This window comes from Microcebus murinus, chromosome 1, assembly GCF_040939455.1.
Source record: "Microcebus murinus isolate Inina chromosome 1, M.murinus_Inina_mat1.0, whole genome shotgun sequence".
Lineage (NCBI taxonomy): Eukaryota > Metazoa > Chordata > Mammalia > Primates > Cheirogaleidae > Microcebus > Microcebus murinus.
Genome location: NC_134104.1, coordinates 120,885,203 through 120,905,191, shown reverse-complemented (window position 1 = coordinate 120,905,191; position 19,989 = coordinate 120,885,203). Strand labels below are relative to the sequence as shown.

The following is a 19,989-nucleotide window of genomic DNA, read 5'->3' as shown; positions in this document are numbered from 1 at the left end:
ACAGCAGCACAAATGTCTGGTGTGGGTGGCTCCTCTTGTCCTGAGGACCTGGGCCCCCCCCCCCCCGGCACCGCCCAGCGCTCCCCAGCACACACACACACACACACACACACACACACACACACACACGTCGCTCACAGCCACGAGGCGTCTGGGCCTCGCCCTCCCTGCCCCTGTGCTCCCCAGGCGACTGGCGTCCCCTGCCACATGTCCATCTCAGCGTATTATTAACACCTCCTTCTGTCTCAAACCGCTTCCCTTCCCCCAGGGAGTGCTATGGGTTTGAAATGATGGTCTTTAATCATTTCTTAAATGACCAGCCCTGAAATCATTTCTTAGTGCCACACACACAAATTAAATCATAAATCCACAGTGGGCCCTAGGAAGGACGGAAGTGCAGCCCCGGTTAAGAGCAGAGAGGAGGCCTCCCCAGAAGAAAGACGTCAGCATGTGCCTGGAGGATAGGCCAGAGCCCGGGAAAGAAGGAAGAAGCTTCCTACCACTCCCCTTCCACTCCACGGAAGGGCTCTTTTGCATTTCTGTTGTTCTGCTATGGACAAAAGAGGTACCAGAGAATGCAGACAGGTACGCTGGGGACAGTAAGACAGTGCCTGTCGCAGGGTTAGGAAGTCTGGGCAGCCCCTTCTGGGGCTGAGCTACCCACACTCAGCCATCTGGAATTATCCAGGCCCAAGATGTTCTTTTTGATGACCTCTAAGAGTCAGGTGGGGAAGGGCAGGAAGGATTACGTGGGAGAGTGTGGAAATGGTAGGCACTCATCAAGAGAGACTCAGTAGTGGGGATGGGGTGGGTGTTCCTAAAACATATCCATGATCTTTTTCTTATTTCAAGGCTTAGTTCAATAATGTGCCCCCTTGAAGACTTCTCAGCTTATTTGGAACACCCGATATCTCCTCCCACACAAAGTCTTCTGCTGCATTAGGTTAGTGATGGACATGCAACAACCACACTAGCAAGCTGCCAGACATCCTTGGCTGTTTCTACCACCATGCCTTTGCACATGTCATTTCTTCTGCCTGGAATGCCTGCCTTTTATTTTTTTTAATCTAGCTAGTAACCTCCTACTCATGCTTCAAAACCCACATCAGCTGTCACCTCCTTCAGGAGGCTTCCCTGTCTCCCAATTAATATAGAGAGGAGACTGCCTATTCGCTGTCCATGCCTGTATGTACTTCTCATATTCACATGCTATTTTATGATTATTGTTAGCATTGTGTTGTTTCACTAGGCTTTGTGTCCCTTGAGAATAGGGACTCTAGCTTACTCTGCTCTGTAGAGCCACAGTGGCCAGCTCAGGGCTTAGATTCAAGGAGTGATGTTTCTGAAACTGTGTAGTCAAGTGGTTGGAGCTCCAGAGTGAAAGAGCTGCCCCACATTTTTCCTTTGCATCCAGGCTGCTTTGTTTATGTAAGTCACTCAGCTTCTGAGTTAAGAATCTAAGTTAAGAATCTGAGTTTCTTCTTCTACAAAATGGAAAAATAAAACCAATACCTTTACTATTTCAGAAGCTTACGGAGAAGATAAATCTGAGAGTGGGTTGTTGGGAGAATGTGTCAAAACCCTTTAGCTCCTTGAAAAATTCCATTAGAAAGTCAAGGCGTTGGTATTGCAATTATTATTTGATTCCCAAATGGTGAGAGTGCTTCCAGAAATGTGCTTTGCTTGATGAACCAATACATTTTTAGCCCCCACTGATGAATTTGGGGATCGAATACCTGTCATCTCAAAATAATTGACACATCTCGGTGAGGCTCGTACATTCCTCTGATGAAAGTCTGGATTCTTATTGAGAACGAAGAGAAAGCCATGTTACATGGGAGCAATATTGTTTTATGGACCTTTATCTTGGTTATTAACAAATGAGCACTGCGTGTGGAAATGGTAAAGGGGGAATTCAGTAATGACGTTTCATGGGGTTATAATGATTATTAGCCTGATGAGGATAAAATCTGGGTTTTAGTGCATGTGGTTTCTTTGGCATTCGCAGTTCTGTGCTCTTTATGATAATGGACATAAGCCGGCTACTTCTGTCCCTGAGATCCCATCCTGAGTTATCTGGGAAGTGGGTATAAATGTGGCAGGCTCCTCTAGCATATTTGTGCTGGGGTATCAGTAATAATTATAGGTGCCCATATGTCATGCAAACAGCAAACAACTTACATTCTAGGAAGCTGGCACCCACTCGAGGCAGGAGCAGTTAGCGTCAGTGAACACTCTAAGCCTGCCTGGCTGCAGAGGTGCTCAAGTACATCCTGGAAAATGCAGCCAGTTCCACCGGCATTTCTGCTCCTCCATTTCCCTCTGCACACCGGAAGCCACTGGAAAGATGAATTTGCCTTTCAGAGCAGGCCTCTGCAGAATACCCAGCAACTGCATTCATGCATCACATTTTTACTTCTGGTCAGGAATTCAGGCAGGCAGGGACTCAGAAGGACTCAGAGCCAGCATATGACATAGACCATAGTTGTGGGTTTTTTTTCTCTCTCTCTCTTCCTTTAGAGGCAGGAAAAGTAGGGCAAGATGCCCTCAGTGAGCAGACAAGAAATACATCTTGTCCCTTTGCTAAGCCTCTCATCTGAACTCATGTGCACTAGAACACGTGAGCTTTCAAGCCTGAGTGTAACATGCCCATAAATACAGAAGGCCCCCCAACTTCCATAATATCTTACCATAGGAAATAATTGGAAAGGGCATAAGCTTTGAAGCCAGACAGACTTGGATTTGAAGTATACTTCTGTCATAGACTAGCTGGGAAATATTGGGCAAGTTATTTTACCTCTTTGAACCTTAGTTTCACCGTCAATGAAATGGGAATGCTATATTTTCTTGTATAGTTTCATTGAAAAGAAATGGTATGTTAAGATTACATTTGTCTATGAGAAATAGAAAATGAAAGATAATTGTGGTTTTGAAAATATAGAGGTTTTTTTGTTTGTTTGTTTTGTTTCTCTCATGTAGAATAAATTCAGGCTGATATGGTGCTCTGTGGTGTAAGGTCAGAGACACATTGTGTTCCATCTTGTTGTTCTGATATCCCTTAGCACATGATTTCCACCTCAGAGTTCAAGATGGATGCTTAAGTTCCAGCCATCATGTCTACTTCCAGCCAGCAAAAATGAGGAAGGGCAGAAGAACCGGCTTTCTCTCAGAGGTCACATAGGGTACCACTTCTGCTTATATCCCTAGATCTTAGTGATTTAAGCCAATGCCTGTGTGTTATCAAACCTTGATGGGAATATCCCAAATGCTGGACAAATGTTGACTTTGAAAACTAGAAAACATTAGCAAGGTGATGACACATTGTTTACAGTGAACACATGCTCATTTTATTATAGAAAATGTTAACAGCTACTTTTAATAGAGCAGTTATTTTGTGCCAGGCACTACACAAAACATTTTCTATTTATTATCTCATTCAATCATCAAAGCAACTCTAAGAGACAGGAACTGTTGTTACTCATTTTTACAGATGAGGAAACTTAGGCTCAAAAAAGTTATAGAACTTGTTTCCATGGTTTTAAATAGTGGAGTCTGTAAGTAAGCTAGTATTCCTTTCTTCATGAAGTCATGTTGGCATAGTTTATCTTTAACATGATACACACTAGTTTTGGTTGATTCCAAGTACTTGATTTTAAAATACTCCAACCAATGAGCTATCAAGTCCCCAAAGTCAGGCAGCCTGTGTTTAATTCTGGCTGTACCTCTAGCTTCAGGACCTTGGACAAGCTAATGAACTTCATGAGCCTCAGGTTCTTAATGTGAAAAGTGGAAATAAGTGTAGCACGTGTCTCTTGGGGCTGTTGTGAAGATGAAATGGAATCATTCTGACAAAGTACCTGGCCCATGACAAATGCTTATTTATATGTTTGCTATTGTAATTATTAATAAAACAATTGGTATTAATGTCAACACAACTTCATAACCACTTTCAACAAGCTCTAGGCAGCTTGGCACACAGATCTTGCCTTGGAAGGGTAGAGTAAAACACGCAGGTGCTGAGGCTGGCAGGGGCTGCACCAGACGGTCACACATACCAATCTCTCATTTAATAAGACACCTCTTCTGGCCTGACCCCAAAGGCCCGAGAGCTGAGAGTGGGCTAGTGAGAGCCCCTCCTTGGCAGCAGAGGGAGCAAGGTCTTGTCCGCCTGTCCGCTGTGCTTCCCTCATCCCTTCAGCCCTGGACTGGTGTCCCGCTACTTGCTGTGGGGAAGTCCTTTCTCAAGCTGCCCAGCAGGGCCTGCTCACCCTTCCCCCATTCCTCCCCTGGGCCTTCCCTGGGGTCCTCACCTGCTCCTCCTTCCCGGGCTCCTCCCTGATGTGCTGCCCCCAGCTGAATGGCTTTCCCTGCTTCCCTAAGTGCACATGGAGATCTAAGTGCTAAGTGCATCCTTAACACCTCTGATCTTTGCTGCAAGCTTCTCCCTTAATCATGTTTAACTGACAAACCTGAAGGCAGCTGGTGATGCTAATGTTCATCCAGGAAACTGCAAATAGGGAGGACACAGAGCACTCTGGAAATTACCTCTCAGCACCTGGGAATAAATGGTCTCTGCAGAGAACTCAACTATCCGACCATCTGCTGCCCGGCCCCCCAGCGGGAGCCCTCTTTCAGCTGCTCTGATTGGCAGCATCCGATGGTCCATTCACATGGCCTCCAGGGGTCCAGAGCCTAGGGTTAGCCCTGTTCAGCTGCTCAGAAGGAGGGTGTCCTCCCTATTCCAGAACCTGCAAGCCCTATTTCTCTGTTTAGAGGCCACTTCAGAGGTGGTGAAGTCCCGAGGAAAAGTCATGGGTCAGATAAAATGAATTCTACTAAATCTCTGCCTTCAGCCTTTTGGATAAACCTCATGCAAATATTTACTCCTAGTTGGAGAATCTTTTGGGATAAGTATAGCCTTATTATTTTCAAATCGATTATTACTCATGGTTATTTCACTTTTTCAGAGTTGACTCTGGACCTGCAAAGTGCTACATCCACTGTCACTGCAGGTTAGGAGCCGAGACCCGGAGGAATGAGCCTCCCTGGCAAAGCTGTGGCAGAGCCAGTCAGGCCTGACCATGGTTCCTGCAAGACCCTGGATAGGCCACTTCTCTCTGACATTGTGCTGAGCGAGGTCCCTGGCCCACGTTTGCAGTGCCACTGTGTTTGGGCACACAGGCCAGGCCACGGCAGTGTGGGGGAGCAGCATTCCCGTCCTTTATCTGTCAAGACAAGTCTGGCAACTCAGCTCGAGAATTTCAGCCTTGGAGCTTTTGCTCTGTCATTACCAAAAAGTAAAAATCATTTCTTTTGCTCACTTGTCCCACTTGAAGGCTGTGTAATATCATTATAGATTTATGTGTTTATGACTTTGTGACCTGGGGAGAAGCTGGAAATTCCACTGAGCCCATTTCTACTCCTGGGTTTCTGTAAAGGTCACAGCAAAATTATTTTATCAAGTACACGGCAGAAGGGGAAAATCTTAATCTTATATTATACATATGCAGCACTTGACCTTCTCTTGAGATGCGGCACCTCTTAGCTACACTTACTTAAACATAATGCAGCTCTTCCCCAGATGCACACAGAGAGAATAATTAGATGCCCCAGCATCCCAGCTGGAGAGGAGGCTGTGCGGCGGGGCCGACCTCAGAGATGAGGAGAAGGAGTCAGGTGGGCAGAGCTGTAGCAGGCTCACCCTGGGCCACATGGCAGGTGGAGTGGACACGGGCACTCTGACCTGCTCTGGTTCTCCTGCACCTATGGCCAACTCATTGCCTTCTCTGGGCCTCATTTTCCCCAATCCTAGGTCTGGGATGTGCCAACTTCCAGGAGAGGTAGTGGCTGCCTGGAGCTGTTAGAGATTCTGAGGCCTGCTCTCGGTCGAGTGGGAGGGAGTGCCGTGATCGACTAGTGATGTCTGCCACGGCAGGCCGGGGGAGGCAATGGTAGCGTCTGTGCTGGGTATTGTCTGCCCTATGCCTGTGTGTATCTAAGGTCTTTTCCTGCCTTCTCTGCCTGTGATTTGTGGACCCACCAAGGCTCTTGGGTGAGGAAGCCTGGAAAGAGAAGAACAATAACAACCTTCCCTAAGAGAAGAGTTCTATTTGCCTTGTCAGAGTTTTGCAGAGGAAATGAGATTTGTGTGATGCATCCAAATAGGGTTGCTTTTGTGTTTTGGGTTTTTTTCCATACTGGCTGTGTGAAAAGCAGAGAGAGCAGGTGAAAGCAGCGCCTTTTCTGGGTGTGATGACACATCTGACCTGGCGGCTGATCCAGGTGTGCCCAGGTGGCCAGCCTGTGCCTTCAGGGCCCCGGAAGGAGGGAGAAGCCCCGGGTGGCTTCTCGTCATTGTCCAGCCTTTAGATAGAAACACAGTGAGAAGTCACCTTCATTTATCTTAAGAAGTTGGTTACAAATTATTTTTTAAGAGAATCCATCAAGGTCTGTGTCAGGGGAAGTGCTTGAATAAAAAAAGGTTTTTCTCAAAGGGAAAACACTTCAGTTTGGAAACGTGGGAAGCAGCCCGAGTGCCAGCATATGTCCCACTCATCCGCTGCCCAGAGCTGCCAGATTGATGGTGTTTTAGAACACTGGTGGCGAGCTCTCCCGAGGGTGGGGACCAGGCCTGGGGAGGAGACAGCTGGGGGTTCCCTGCCCCTGCTGTTGCAGTGGGGGCCCAGGCCTAGCACCCCCTGGGGGCCCAGGGGGCCCAACCAAGATCAGTGACCTGGAGCCCCTCAAGGTGACAGAACTGATCTGGTCCTCACCTTCTCTGTTAGGTCCCAGGGCCCCTGAAGCATCTCCCTGGTGGCTGAGCAGAAAGTAGGGGATACCCCCCTCCCAAGAGTCTATCCTGGCTGCTCTCTTCTAAAGCACAGATCCCCTCCCCTACCCCAGCTTGGGCTCACTACCTCCTTCACCGCTCTGCTCTGGCCTCTGAGAACTGACACTGTCTCCCAGTCCCACGTGGTGTGACATGAGCTCTCCTCCAGGAGGCTGTGGTCCTGTCCCTTGAGAATTCCATCCTCATCTCACCTCTGCTGTCTTGGAGTTGGGAGCTAGTCCAGGCCCCCCTACACTTCTGATTCCCTACACATCTGTCCTCATCTCTCAACAACAGCCCTCTTCTTACCCAATATAAAGAGGGTAACCCTGATGTCTAACTCGGGGTGCATGCAAAGTGCTTCCTGGACGTGTGTTGAATGAATGAGACATGATGCATGTGAAGGGAAAGGGCTCATCCCTTCAAATTAGATGTTTGGGGATACCAACAGTGGGTGAGGAGGCAGAGCTGGGGACTCAGAGATTCACTGGTGCACAGGAAGGCTGGGCCAGGAGGGGCCTTTCTGTGCTGACCCCCGGGCCACACCTCACCCCACTGCCCTCTCTGCTTCATCCCGCTGCCAGTGGGGCCTCACTCCCTGCCTTGCCCACACCACTCCTGCCTGGCTGCTCTCTGACTATGCACTATTTAGAAACATATTTCTTTATTCTAAAAAGCAATATAAGTTTACTGTATAAAAATTGGACAGTATAGATCAGAAAAGATAAGAACACCATCCATAATCTCACCACTATAAAGAACAGCGAATTATTTGGGAACACTGTTTGCTGCCATATTTGTGGAAGTGTTTCGTCACTTACTGATATAGAGTCAATATTTTTACATGTCACTAAGTGCAGGTCTTCACCATCTTCCTTGATGGAGTCATGATGTTCCATTTGTGGATGCACCATAATTTATTTAACTGACCCCCACTTCTAGGGCTTTAGGTTGTCACCAATTTTTTCTTGCTATGAACAACCCTGTCATGAATTCCCTCATAAATCTTTAAATCTTTGAGCTGTGTGTGATCATTTCCTTAGGATAAATACCATAGAAAGAGGAGCTGGATCACATGTCTTAATCCTTGTTTATGTCTGGGTCCTACTTTGCACCCCTGGCCAGTTTGAGGGCAGGCTAGCTCACAGAGCCAGCAGCCTGCCTGGGGTCTGGCTGCGGTGGCCTTGCTCTGCCCCACTCTGCAGGAGCCTGGGAGAATGCAGGACCAGACCTGCCCTGTCCCAGTCTCTGCCCAGTGGTCCCTACTTCCCTTAGCTAGCTGTCTTATTGCCTGCTGGCCGAGCCAGGTCCCCACACCCTTTGTGTCATTGCAGCATGTAGGGTGCCTCTGTGGGAGCAGAGGGAGATGTTTATGCTTCTCCTAGGGCTGGGCTGGGGGCAGGAGGGCCTGTCAGCTGCCTCCTGGATAATTCCTCCCATGTCCTGCCCTTTCCCTTCTATTCTGAGGCAGGCTGGGCCCACGATTAAGTTCAGCTGAGTCCCTACTTGCGGGGTTACCTGAGAAAGGCACAGGCCCTTTGTGGCCCCCGTTTCCCCTCTGTCTAAAGATGTATAGTCCTTCCCAGATAGACCTTTTCTCTCCTGCTTTCCCTCTCCTCTGCTACCTTCCTTTAGTCTACCTCAGTTCTCCAGCATCTCCCTCCTCCTGCAACCCTTCCTGCCCCTCTGTTGGCCTAAAGCTAAGGAACCAGCCCATGGGGCTGCCCACAGATACTGTCTGTCCAGGTGACCCATTGGGAAGGGGGTGCAGGTAATGCCGTACCTTCAGGGCTGTCATTTCCCAACAGAGGTCTCTTTCCTGTGCTATCCAAAAGTCTTGAAGTCTCTCCAGGCCACTCTGAGGGCTCTGGAGTCTGAAGACTCCCCTGCCACACTCCTCTACTCTGTCTGCAGGCCAGGGGTTGGGGACAGACTTGAAAGCAGACGCAGCAGCTGCGAGAGGAGCCAAATCAGTCCAGGTTTCTGAGTGAGCCCCCACCTTCTCTGCTCTGGGCCCTTCCTACTGCCACTACCACCTCCTCAAAGTCACAGGGACAGTGAACACACTGCCAGAGGATTGGATTTCTACAGGAGGACTCCAGGGAGAGGAAATGCCTAGGCTCAGAGGATGAAATGTGGAGGGCGGGCTTTCTGGCATCAGGAGGACAGCAGGGACACAAGCCAGATGACAGCTCACAGCCTTTGACTCCTAGTCCCTAACTCAGCACCTGGCACATAGTAGGGGCTCCGTGCCCATCGTAAGGAATGCATAGTCCCATTCAATCACTAGGTCTCCTCTCTTACAAGGCTCTTGAATCCATCTACTTCTCTCTATTCCCACTACCCTAGGCCATAATCACACTTTTTGGGACTAGTGAGTCTTCCCCTAACTGTCGCCAATCCTCCAATTCATTCTCTTCCCAGCAGCCAGTGTGTTTCAGAAACGAAATATGATTAAACTTCTTCCCAATTTAAGCCCAGCAGCAGCCGATGGACCGCTGGACGACATGAGCTCAGGTCACCTCTGCAGACACTCAGCTTCCTCCCTTGCCAATGGCCCCCTGCTCGCCCCATGCAGGCTTTCATTCTGAGTGCTCACGGATCCTCGGCCGTGGGAACACTGCTCTCAGTGCCTGGGCTGAGTCATGCTCTTTCTCCAGGGCCTTCGCCCAGTGCTGCTTTCTCCACCTGGAAGGTTCTCTATCTTGTCTCGTTAACCCATCATTACCTCGGCCAATCTGTATGGGTCTTCTTTGCATCTTAACTTATATGTCACTTTCTCAAGACTCTCACAGACTGGTTGGGTCCCTGCTGTGGCCTTTCTGAGTCACACTGATCCCATCCATTGAAATTTCCAGGATGTCAGTTCCATGAGAGAAACATCCTAATGTGTTTCATTCATTGATATATCTCAGTATCTACCATACCTCCAAGTATACAGTAGGTGGTCAGTAAATGCTTACAAATGAATGATTGATGAAAACATTCAGCCTGGCTCCCGGCAGAAAACATCTCACTGCTATTTATTTAGGAGCTACTAAATTCTAAGAGCTTCACATGCATTACACCGATCTTCACAATAACTATGGAAAGGAAGTTAGCACCCCTTTTTTATAAATGTGAGGGCTGAAGTTTACAGGGGTAAGTACCTTGCTTAAGATCATATAACCAGTAAGTGGCAGTTTTTCAGACACCAACTGCATGATGTTTCCACTCTATTTGATGGCCTAGAAAAGCAATCTCAAACTTGAGCTGAATCAGAATCATCTGGTGGACCTGGTAAAACTCCGATTGTTGAGTCTCATCCCCAGATGGTTTTCTAGAGTGGGTCTAGAGTAGGGTCTAGAGTAGGGTTTTCTAGAGTGGGTCTAGAGTAGGGCCCAAGATTCTGCATTACTACAAGTTCACAGGTAATACTGCTTGTATTAGTTCAGGTTGCTATAACAACTATACCATAAATTGGGTTGCTTAAACAGCAAAAATTTATTTCTAACAGTTCTGACTGCTGGGAAGTCCAAGATCAAGGTGCCAGGACGGTCTCACTTCCTGGTTGCAGATGGCCATCTTCTACTATATCCTCACATGGTGGATGGCGGAGAGAAAGCAAGCTCTCTCACATCTCTTATTATAAGGGCACTAACCCCATTTGTGAGGGTTCCACCCTCATGACCTAATTACCTCACAAAGTCCTCACCTCCAAATACTATCACATTGGGAATTAGACTTCAACACATGATTTTGGAGGGACACAAACATTTAGTCCATAGGACTGCTAGTATGGAGGCCATGGTTTAAGAACCACTGACCTAGATCATTAGAAAACCTGGGCTTGCTTTATGGCTACCCACGCTCCCCAATCGTTGCATTAGGTCAGGATTGCAGGGTCCAGCCCTGGACTCACTTCTGATAGCCACTGAAGCCCAGACAGGGCCTCAGCTCTTTCTTTTGGTGGGATAGGCTGCCATCGGTGATGAGGACGTGAGTGCCTCACCCTACTCCTGAGACACTACTGTTCTGTTTGTCACCTTTCAGTCCTGACCAGTGATCTTCCCATTTCACCCAGGCAAAGCAACTCCATCCTGATTCAACCTCTTTAACAAGTTCCATGCTGATGGGTTCTAAGCTTGCTGCTGCTGCTGCTGCTGCTACTGCTGCTGCTGCTGTCGGAGCAGCTTAATAGCACTGTAAGTTACAGTCTTGTCTGTGTCATGATGGCTGCAGCATTCATCAATTTCAGCAAGTGTCACGGTGAGTGATACAAGTGTATGACACAGCTAAGTGTCCCCTCTGCACAGGCCATTACAGCTGGCAATGGGCCCAGTGAGGCAAGAACTGGAGACCCATTTGGCTCGAAGTGCCCAGGTTGATATAGAAGTGAAAGTGCCCCAGCCCTCCTTCCCCGCAGCCCCCATAAATGCTTTGCATTCTTGGCAACTTCTACAACTACTCAGAAGTTCCCCAGGCAAGCTGGGATTCTGCTATCTCTGAGTCTTGGTACACTCTTTTCCCTTTGCCTCGCCCCCCCATTTCTGTATCAACTTTTACCCACCCTTCAAGGCCCTGTGCATGTGCCAACTCCTTTAGGCAACCTGAATCTCACTGTCCCTTTCCTCTAAAGACCTCTGGCCCAGGGCACCTCCAGCTCTGCTGTGGAACTTTTATCAGTGAACAGTCCACTCAGACCTGCCAGCTCAGTTCAGCTCTTTGGGATCAGAGGTTGTCATCCATACTTTTGTGTGCTCTAGAAAATTCAAAAATGTAGTGAATGGGATTTCCTTGGATTACTAAAGTCATGAATGTGCAATGCAAAAAAAAGTACAGAAAAATAATAATCATCAGTAATGCCACCACTCTCAGATTTCATTTTTCATTTTAGTGAGTATGGTATATGCATGTGTGTGTGCATGCACATAATAAAGTTCATACTCTCTATATAGATTTAGAACCTGCTTTAGAAATATTTTTCCAAGACATAATTTCAATGGCTATATAATATTCCATTATATGGATGTTCCATAATTTGTTTAGTCAATATCCTATTATTAGAACTTCAAGTTCCTTCTTTTCTTCTTTCCTTTCTTTCTTCCTTCTTCTCTCCCTCCTTTCATTTCTCCCCTATTATAAATAACACTATGATTAACATCCATGAACATAAATCTTTTCTCCTACCTGCTTGTTTTTCCCTTTAGAATAAGTTTTTGTAAGTGGAATTGTTGAATCAAATATTGGGCTGTTTTGAAGCTCCTAACACATATCATCAAATAACCCTGCTGGAAAACTAAAATAATTCACACATTTTTTTTTTTAGTGTATTATGGGGGTACAAGTGTTAAGGTTATGTATGTTGCCCATGCCCCGCCGCCCCCCCCACCCGCCTCAAGTCACTTTGTACAGGAGTGTCCTTTACCTCACACCCTCTAATATTAAGATTATTGGCTGTTGTTATTATTATTACCACAGCTTTTATCTTTTGGGTCTTATCACAGCAGGCCTTCGGTGAACATTCAGTCCAATGAGCCATGGAATGTATTAATATGTGCCTATGTGTAAGCCTTGTGCTGAGCACTGTGGAAAGGGAACTACAAAGTGATGAGACCTAGTGTCAACCTTTAGAGAGCTTCCAAACTAATATGGTATCTGGATGGATGCCTGGGAACTACTTCTTTGCTATCAGTTTTCTCAATGCATAGCCATGAATATAAAGAAAAGTGGGAGCTCCCACAAGGCCCTGGGGCCCAGCGGGATAATGAATGGGATGTGCTGGGGTTGTGCAGGAAGATCTGTTCTGGAAAGGCAAGCATTGCTTCTAAGAGTAGACAGGGAAGTCCCCACACAGTGACACTGGTCCCTTCCAGGGAGCCTCATGCCTGGACTTTCAGAGTCAGGAACCCAAGGTGTCAGCCACCAGTAATGTGAAGATAATGGAGACATTCAGCCACATGAGTGATTCTAAATACCAGGCCCAGTGTGAGGCCCCAAGACCTATGGGAAGAGCTATGCAGAGCTCTTAGCACAGCCCACAGGAATTTCTTGCTCACCAACCCCACCATACCTATCACAAAATCCTTCGCAGCTCCCGAGAGAGGCTCTTCTGCATCTCTTATAGAGTGGGAGCAAGGCACGCAGGTAAAGGGCAGGTTTAAGGAGCAATGTGCTCTGGGCTGTGAACCTTCTTCTTCCTGGACAGAAGCGTGTCTTGCCCCTCTCACTGTTGCCCTCTGAGGCAGGCGCACTTCCCCAAGCCAGCTGCTGAGCTGCACCTGCCTTTAGAAAAAGGCACCCGGTTCTTAAACAGGGGATGAATATTCATTGGCATGAACCTTTGCAAACTCATTTGGTGAAAAAAAAATTAGATCAGAAGAAGTAATCAGATTATTAAAAAGAAAGAGCAAGGACAGAAGGTGGCGGTGGAGGGAAGAATCACATTTAAAATGCAAAGAGAGATTTCCTTCCTGCGGTGTAGCTCTGACCCTCTGGACCATGCACTGGGAATAGTTAAGCTCTCCCACATTTCTGCTGCATAAAAATGTTGTTTTTTGAGGCCTCATTTGAGGGAGGAGGGGCAGAGACAATGTGTTCCCTCCAGATTTGAAAATTCCAAAATAATGTTTTGAGGTTTTCATTTTATCTTCCTTTGATATCAAGAAAAATTGTGAGAGCTAAAGAGGCTCTGGTGAGTGCTGAGTGACAGGTTAAAGGGCTCCAATAAAGATTAGATGGTCCACTATCTCCTGAGGAAATTGCATAAAAGTGGTTATTCCCTCTTGCTTCTATTAATTTCCTCTTCCTGGCTGCTTGGAAATGCTTCATAACCTGATGCTACAGATGGGGACGAGAAGCGCTTTCCATTATCTCAATCACTGCACTGTTTATGAGACACTTAATCTGTTTCTTTATAAAGTAATAGTACTGTCGGTGATGGATTCAGTGTCATTGCAAGTCTGTGTGCAGGGACGGGAGGGGAAGGGCGTTCTTGAGAGTATTGTAAGCAGCAGGTAATTTGTTACATCGTTGGTTGAGGCTCTAAGTTGGGTGGGTGTTTCAAGGTGACCTTCTGGATACCAGCTAGAGGTGACAAGTACTAGTTCATTGGCAGTAGAAGGGGGAGGGAAATATGTGTTTTGTCTGTTGAATGCAAAATACACACATGCTTATAGATGGGAGACTCAGGTCTTGTCTCTTCCGTTTGCTGAAGTCAAGGGTGGGAAGAGAGGCTTGTGTGTGTGTGTGTGTGTGTGTGTGTGTGTGCGCGCGCGCGCATGCGCTATACAAAAGCCTTGGCTCTGCAAGCTTCTAGCTCTTCTGTCTGAACTGTGGATCTCACGAATGAAGGGAAGCAAACCCCCTTATTTTAAGGAAGCAAAGCAATTGCAGGTTGCATCTCTGTCAGAAGTTACAGGTGTCCCACTGACAAAGGTCTTATGTGAATACACAGCGAGGTGCAGGCGGCTCTTCTCTTCCCACCCACTTCCTGGAATAGGAATGAAACCCCTCTACTGACGTCCCAGGCTGGGCACTTTCTGATCTAATTCCCCTTTCTACCTCTTCTGTTCTTCCACCTCTTCTCTTCTTGCTTTGTCTTTCCTTCTCCTTCTGAATCTCACTTTCTAGCCATCGCAAGAAAATGTTTCACTGCACCCTCATCTTGTAAAGATGGATCCCTAAAAGATGCACATCCTGGCGGACTGGTCCCCTGTGTACACACGAGCATAGCTGTATCGGAAGCAGTGTTCAGCCATCTGCTTCGTCCGCCAGAAAGGGAGCTTCCTAAAGTCTGTGACCCCATCTGTGCTCTGCTCTATTCCTCTAGCACAGTGCCTGGCTAGGGGCAGACCCTCAATAAACATTTGTTGAATGAGGGACTCATAACTGTAGTAATAGTGCTGACCATAATTCTGTATTGAGAGAGGGAACCCCTGAGTTTTGAAATGATATTAAAGCAAATAATTATTTTAGCCACCTCAAAATTGCTTGGGAGTGCAAGATGTGTTTGGTTAGGCTATCACAGTGTTGAATTGTTATTTTTTGAAACCACAGAGGCCTTGGGCAGGTGTACAGTCTCCAGGCTGCCAGAGTCTGCAACATTTTGTACTGTTACTCCCAGTTGCTTGAAGCACTTAAGCCACTGACCCAGCCCCAAAGGCCATCTGCCTTTGCTTCTCTTAGCCTATATATTTTTTGTCAGAATCTACCCAGAAGCTCCATTTATCATCCCTAATTAAACCTGCTTTTTCTCAAGGGGAAGCTCAGTTTTCTTATTTATTTTTCTATGTTAAATTTCTATTAAGATAATAATATTGTTAACTTCCATTTCTTATTAGTGGTGTCTGATACAAGACAAGTTAAAAAGGCTTTGTGTATTAGTCTGGCACTTTAACCATTATTTAAAGCATTAATTTTATGAGAAAATGCAGCACATATATGGTTACAAGTAAAAATATGAAAATTTAATAAATGAACTTGGGAATAATGCTTCTTTTATAAATTAGGAATGCCTAGACACAAATCTTATTAAGATATTAAGATATTCACCCATTTTGCAATTATATGTAAAATATATCTTATGCATATGATGGTTAACTCATTTTAAAAAACAGAAATAAATAATTTATGCAGAAACCCATTTTTTCATTTGGTTCCAGGATGTATTTACCCACTTTGGGACTCCACATTTATATTCTGACTCCAAATTCTAAAAGTCCCTGAAAAGAAATCTTGTTTTTTAAAAAGAAGTAAGTTTGGGTAGAGAGAAATTAGCATTATTAGCACACATTAATAGCTACATTTCATATTTGAGATTAGTCAATTCTAATGACCTGTGGGAGTTATTACGGGAAGTATAAGGTTCTTTTGTATAGATCTTTTATACAGATGAGCAAATTGAGGCTCTGAGGGATTATATAACTTGTTGGTGGTCCCCCATCTAGGAACCAGCAGAGCCAGGAATTGGACCCAGGACTATCTGACGACACCCAGTGCTCATTTCTCTGGGAGGATGGAGTCACATCCTCTCCCAGAACCTCTCTCCCCAACCCTTCTCTGAGCTTCCCTCCTGAAAGTCTAAACTTCTTGCCCTCCATTCCCTTCCCTTGTGGCTGCCTTGGGGTTCAGAGACTTAGTCACCCAGAGCTGCCTTCTTCCATCATGAACCTTGGAGGAAGGCACTTTCCAAATCCCTCTGCCACTTGTGGATATCAGGATGACTGTTTATGCTGTTAATTTATTAAATGCAAAGTGAGGAGGCTTTTAAGTGCTGGAAAGAAAGGGAAAACACCTTATTCTACTCAGATTGATACATTAAGAAAATTACAGTGTGGCAGGGACCAAATATGATGCTTGAGTCGTGAGTTGTCACCACTTCCCCTTCCCCCTTTCCAGGAACAGGGCCCCTGCAGTGTCTAGGTGGCACAGGCCTGGCATGTGCCTGTGTTCAGCAGCTCAGAACCAAACAGGGCCAGGGACACTGGGGATCTACCATGGAAAAGGGCAAGTGCTTCTCACAGGAGATGAGGAACAGTATGGAAAGAAGAAAAGGGAAGAGGGAGAGACATAGAAGAAGAGACTGTACAAAGTGGGCTTGGACAGATAAATTAGTAAGCCAAATTCTAAGGTACTTTGGATATTCTATTTCATTCAGTGTTTTCCCCTTCGGTGTTTTGTTGGCTGGGTCTTTAGTAAAGATTCAAATGAGGTTGTTTTCTGTCTACAGAGAAGTTTCTTTTGAATGTGCTGAGATGGGACAGCAAGTGGCCTGTTTCTACATGGGTCACAACAGAAATTGTAGTTTCCCCCAAATCGGGAAACAGCATTTACCCCAGTGGGTTCCATAGTCCCAGGGAATACTCTGCAAAGTAGGGCTTCTTGGTGAAAAAGCATGGCATTCTGCACCCCATTTTGGAAGTTCTGAGAAATCCTACAATAAAGAATGGGATTCACTTTTTTAAACTCACATTTCAAGATATCTGATCTTTGGTAATAGGTGTTAACAACCCAGGGAACTTGGGTTCCATGGAACACACTTGGGTTGTGCCATTCCAGAACATTCCAGAGATTACCTCCCACCTTGGGACACACCCAGAGTCACTGAAACCCTTTCCTCACCTTAAATGAGCAATAGAGTGGGAAAACCTCCACAGCATAGGAAATAGTTCTTCCGTCTCGCCTTGGCAGAAAAGCAGTGCATATTTTTCAAATAGCTTTATATATATATATGTCATCACTATCATTTCTCCCACTGTGTGATCATGGATAACTTTTTTAACCTCTCCATGTCCCAATTTCCTCATTAGCAAAATGGAGATAATAATAGCTACCCCATAGAGTAATGCATGGAACGTACTTAACAAGACAAGTTAACAGATGGTGGCTACTGCTATTATTAAAGAATACTCTGCACTTTCCAGGAGGGAACAATATATTTGGGAAGATGAGCTTTGTATAAGTAGAAACCATTAGGATGGTACTTCCATTATGCAATGATCACATTGCATTATAATTGTAGGACTACACTGGATCAAGAGCTCCTTGAAGGTAAGCTCTGTTCTCTAATTTCCTGAGTTAGGTTCACAGGAGGTGCACCATAAATGTTTTTTTGAATGAATCAGTGAAGTGTAAGAAAGCCAAACAAGTTGACCAGGGAGTAAGTTTTATATAGTCTCAAAGGACGATAAGCCAGAGCAAGTTTCATGGCAACCAGAAGATTCAGCGGCTGAATTGGTGAGAAAGGGACTCAGGAAAGTAAGGCAGGTGGGATCAATCTTTTAAGGGATCAGCAAGGAGGAGACCAGATGTCTGGACTAGAAGGTCTGTAGATGAGACATGATCAAATCCTAAGGGACAGGCTGCAGCCATATTTTTAGGGCATGGCTCTTTGTAGGTTGATCCCACAGGGAACTAGGAGGAGGTACCCTACATATGGGGGCACCTTCAATGGGTATCAGGCTGTACCAGGTACACCCAACCTTCCACACTGCCATGTACATGACACCAAGTGCATGACACATTCCCTGGTGCAGTGTCTGCAAAATCATCCTTTTCTTGCCCAACCCCCAAAGCATATCAAAATGCAATTAAGGGAAGATGATGTAATCACCTTGAAATCACTTGAATGTATTTTTAAAGAATCACTCATGAATTTCAGTCTTCTACCATCATTCATAACAAGTAAATGTTAACTCATCTCATGGTGTTCCTCATGTGTGTTGCAGCATGGTATTTAAGAACCATGAGGCCAGTCCACTGTCAACCAGGACCCCTTGCCATCTGAGACCATCAGACAGATTCCTTCAGTGAGTGGCTCAGGGAAAGGCCCTGGTTGTTAACTAGGTAGAAGGGGAGGAAATAGCCATTTATAGAGCACTTATGTCCCAGGAACTGAGCTACACATTAGATTCATTTTCTAAATTAAACCTCTTGACACACCTGAAGGGGAAGAATTATTATTCATATTGTTCAAGTGATAGAGGCCATTGGTACCAGAAAGGTATATTTCACTAAAATTTTTTTGAAGAATTGAAAGTGCTAAATAGGGGTTTCTTCAATCAAATATGCTCATTTGGTGCAAGGGGGCATCTTGATGTTCTCTTTAGAGAGGAAGAATCTTTTGTTTTCCAGTTCTAGGGAAGGGTTTCTGGATGCCACTGTTGAATTAATTCTCATATGGTCTCTTTGTGTTCCAGCCTGCCCTGCAGGGATGTTCAAGGCCAGCCAGGAGGCTGAAGGCTGCTCCCACTGCCCCTCCAACAGCCGCTCCCCTTCAGAGGCATCTCCCATCTGCACCTGCCGGACCGGCTATTACCGAGCGGATTTTGACCCCCCAGAAGTGGCATGCACTAGTAAGTGTCTATTAAGGGCTTTTGGCTGGGGGGGAGGGGGGGTTGGTTTCCTGAAAGTAGTGGGCCTGGGCTAAGGAAGAGAAGATATCACACTTCCCTTGCAGTGGAAGGCAGAACTGCTGGCCATGGTGCTGAAATGTACAGCTTCTGTCCTGGGGGTGCAGGGCCCTTCTCTCTCTGTAGCAAAGTCAAGATTACATTCTTTCATCTCCTTTCCTACTATATGAAAGGGCCTTCTTCCCACCCCTGAAGGGCAACTTATGCCCATTATTTGTCAGCCTGGGGAGTTTTTTTGGGTGCAAAATCAAGATCCACTAGGATATTGCAACAACTCCTAGTAATGCTTCCAGTTACCTCCTCCAAGAAGCTCCTTCTGGTCCCTACAGCTGAGAATCTCCTCTCTCTTCATTGGGTTTCCCATATCTCTGTAACCAGACTCCCCTTATAGCTCTCATTATTTTATCAGCTGTCCAGTTATTCTGTTCTTGTCTCATCTCAGTTGCCACATGAAGGTCCTTGTGTGCCAGGACCATATACTCATGTCCTTGTGCCCCTTCTAGTGTCTACCATGATGTAACTCCTGTGCCCTTGCCAAATGACAAGACCAGAGGCATGATCACAGAGTGACTCTCAAAGGCAGAAATTCTAGAGATTAGGGCTAATGTACCAGCTACATCCACTCTGCCATTATCTGCTGTTGAGGGAAGGGCAGTCATTCTGCCAAAAAATGGGGAGAGGCAACTGCACTCCCTGAGTAAGGATAGAGGAAGGGATAATTTCCTTCCAGTACTTAACCCTTAATCCCTTAATAGTGGGAAGACAGAATCAGTACTGTCCCTGCAGAGCACTTCACAGAACTTGCTACAACTCCCCTAAGCATTGTAGCCCTGCAATAGGGATGATCTCTCTTTTCAGTATTCCCATTGTATTTGGAGGTCAATGTTCCAGGTTAGTCTCTAATTATGCTAGAACTTTCTTTTGCATTGGATGCTGCTGCCTGGATTCCTGTGAGCAGAGACCTTCCCCTACACCTGTTTGTGCCAAATGCCTCCTACCCACTCCCAGCACAGAAGACCGCAGAATACTTGTGGTTTGATGAACAGAAAAAAATGACTGGACTATAAGTAGAAGAATTTCTTAATTCTGGCCTTCTAGTGCATGTAACCTTTGCTGGATAAAGAGGAAGAATGAAAGTGTCTTCTAGATCAAGGTCCTGAGCTCGATCAATGCTTATAGATTAGAACTGAGGAAAAGTTCATCCTCTTGTAAACTGATTTCCCCCAGACCTCCCTCTCTGGTGGGTTGATATTAACAGAAATGATTCCA

General features: G+C 46.0%; 1 protein-coding gene across 1 annotated transcript in view; it reads left to right on the top strand.

Moving 5' to 3' along the window:
* The window catches only part of EPHB1 (EPH receptor B1), a 414,697-nt gene that overhangs the window by 258,832 nt on the left and 135,876 nt on the right, over positions 1–19,989 (top strand). The window contains exon 4 of the mRNA XM_012787778.3: positions 18,508–18,663. Coding sequence (XP_012643232.1) covers positions 18,508–18,663 — 156 coding nt within the window. The remainder of the gene's footprint in view (positions 1–18,507; positions 18,664–19,989) is intronic.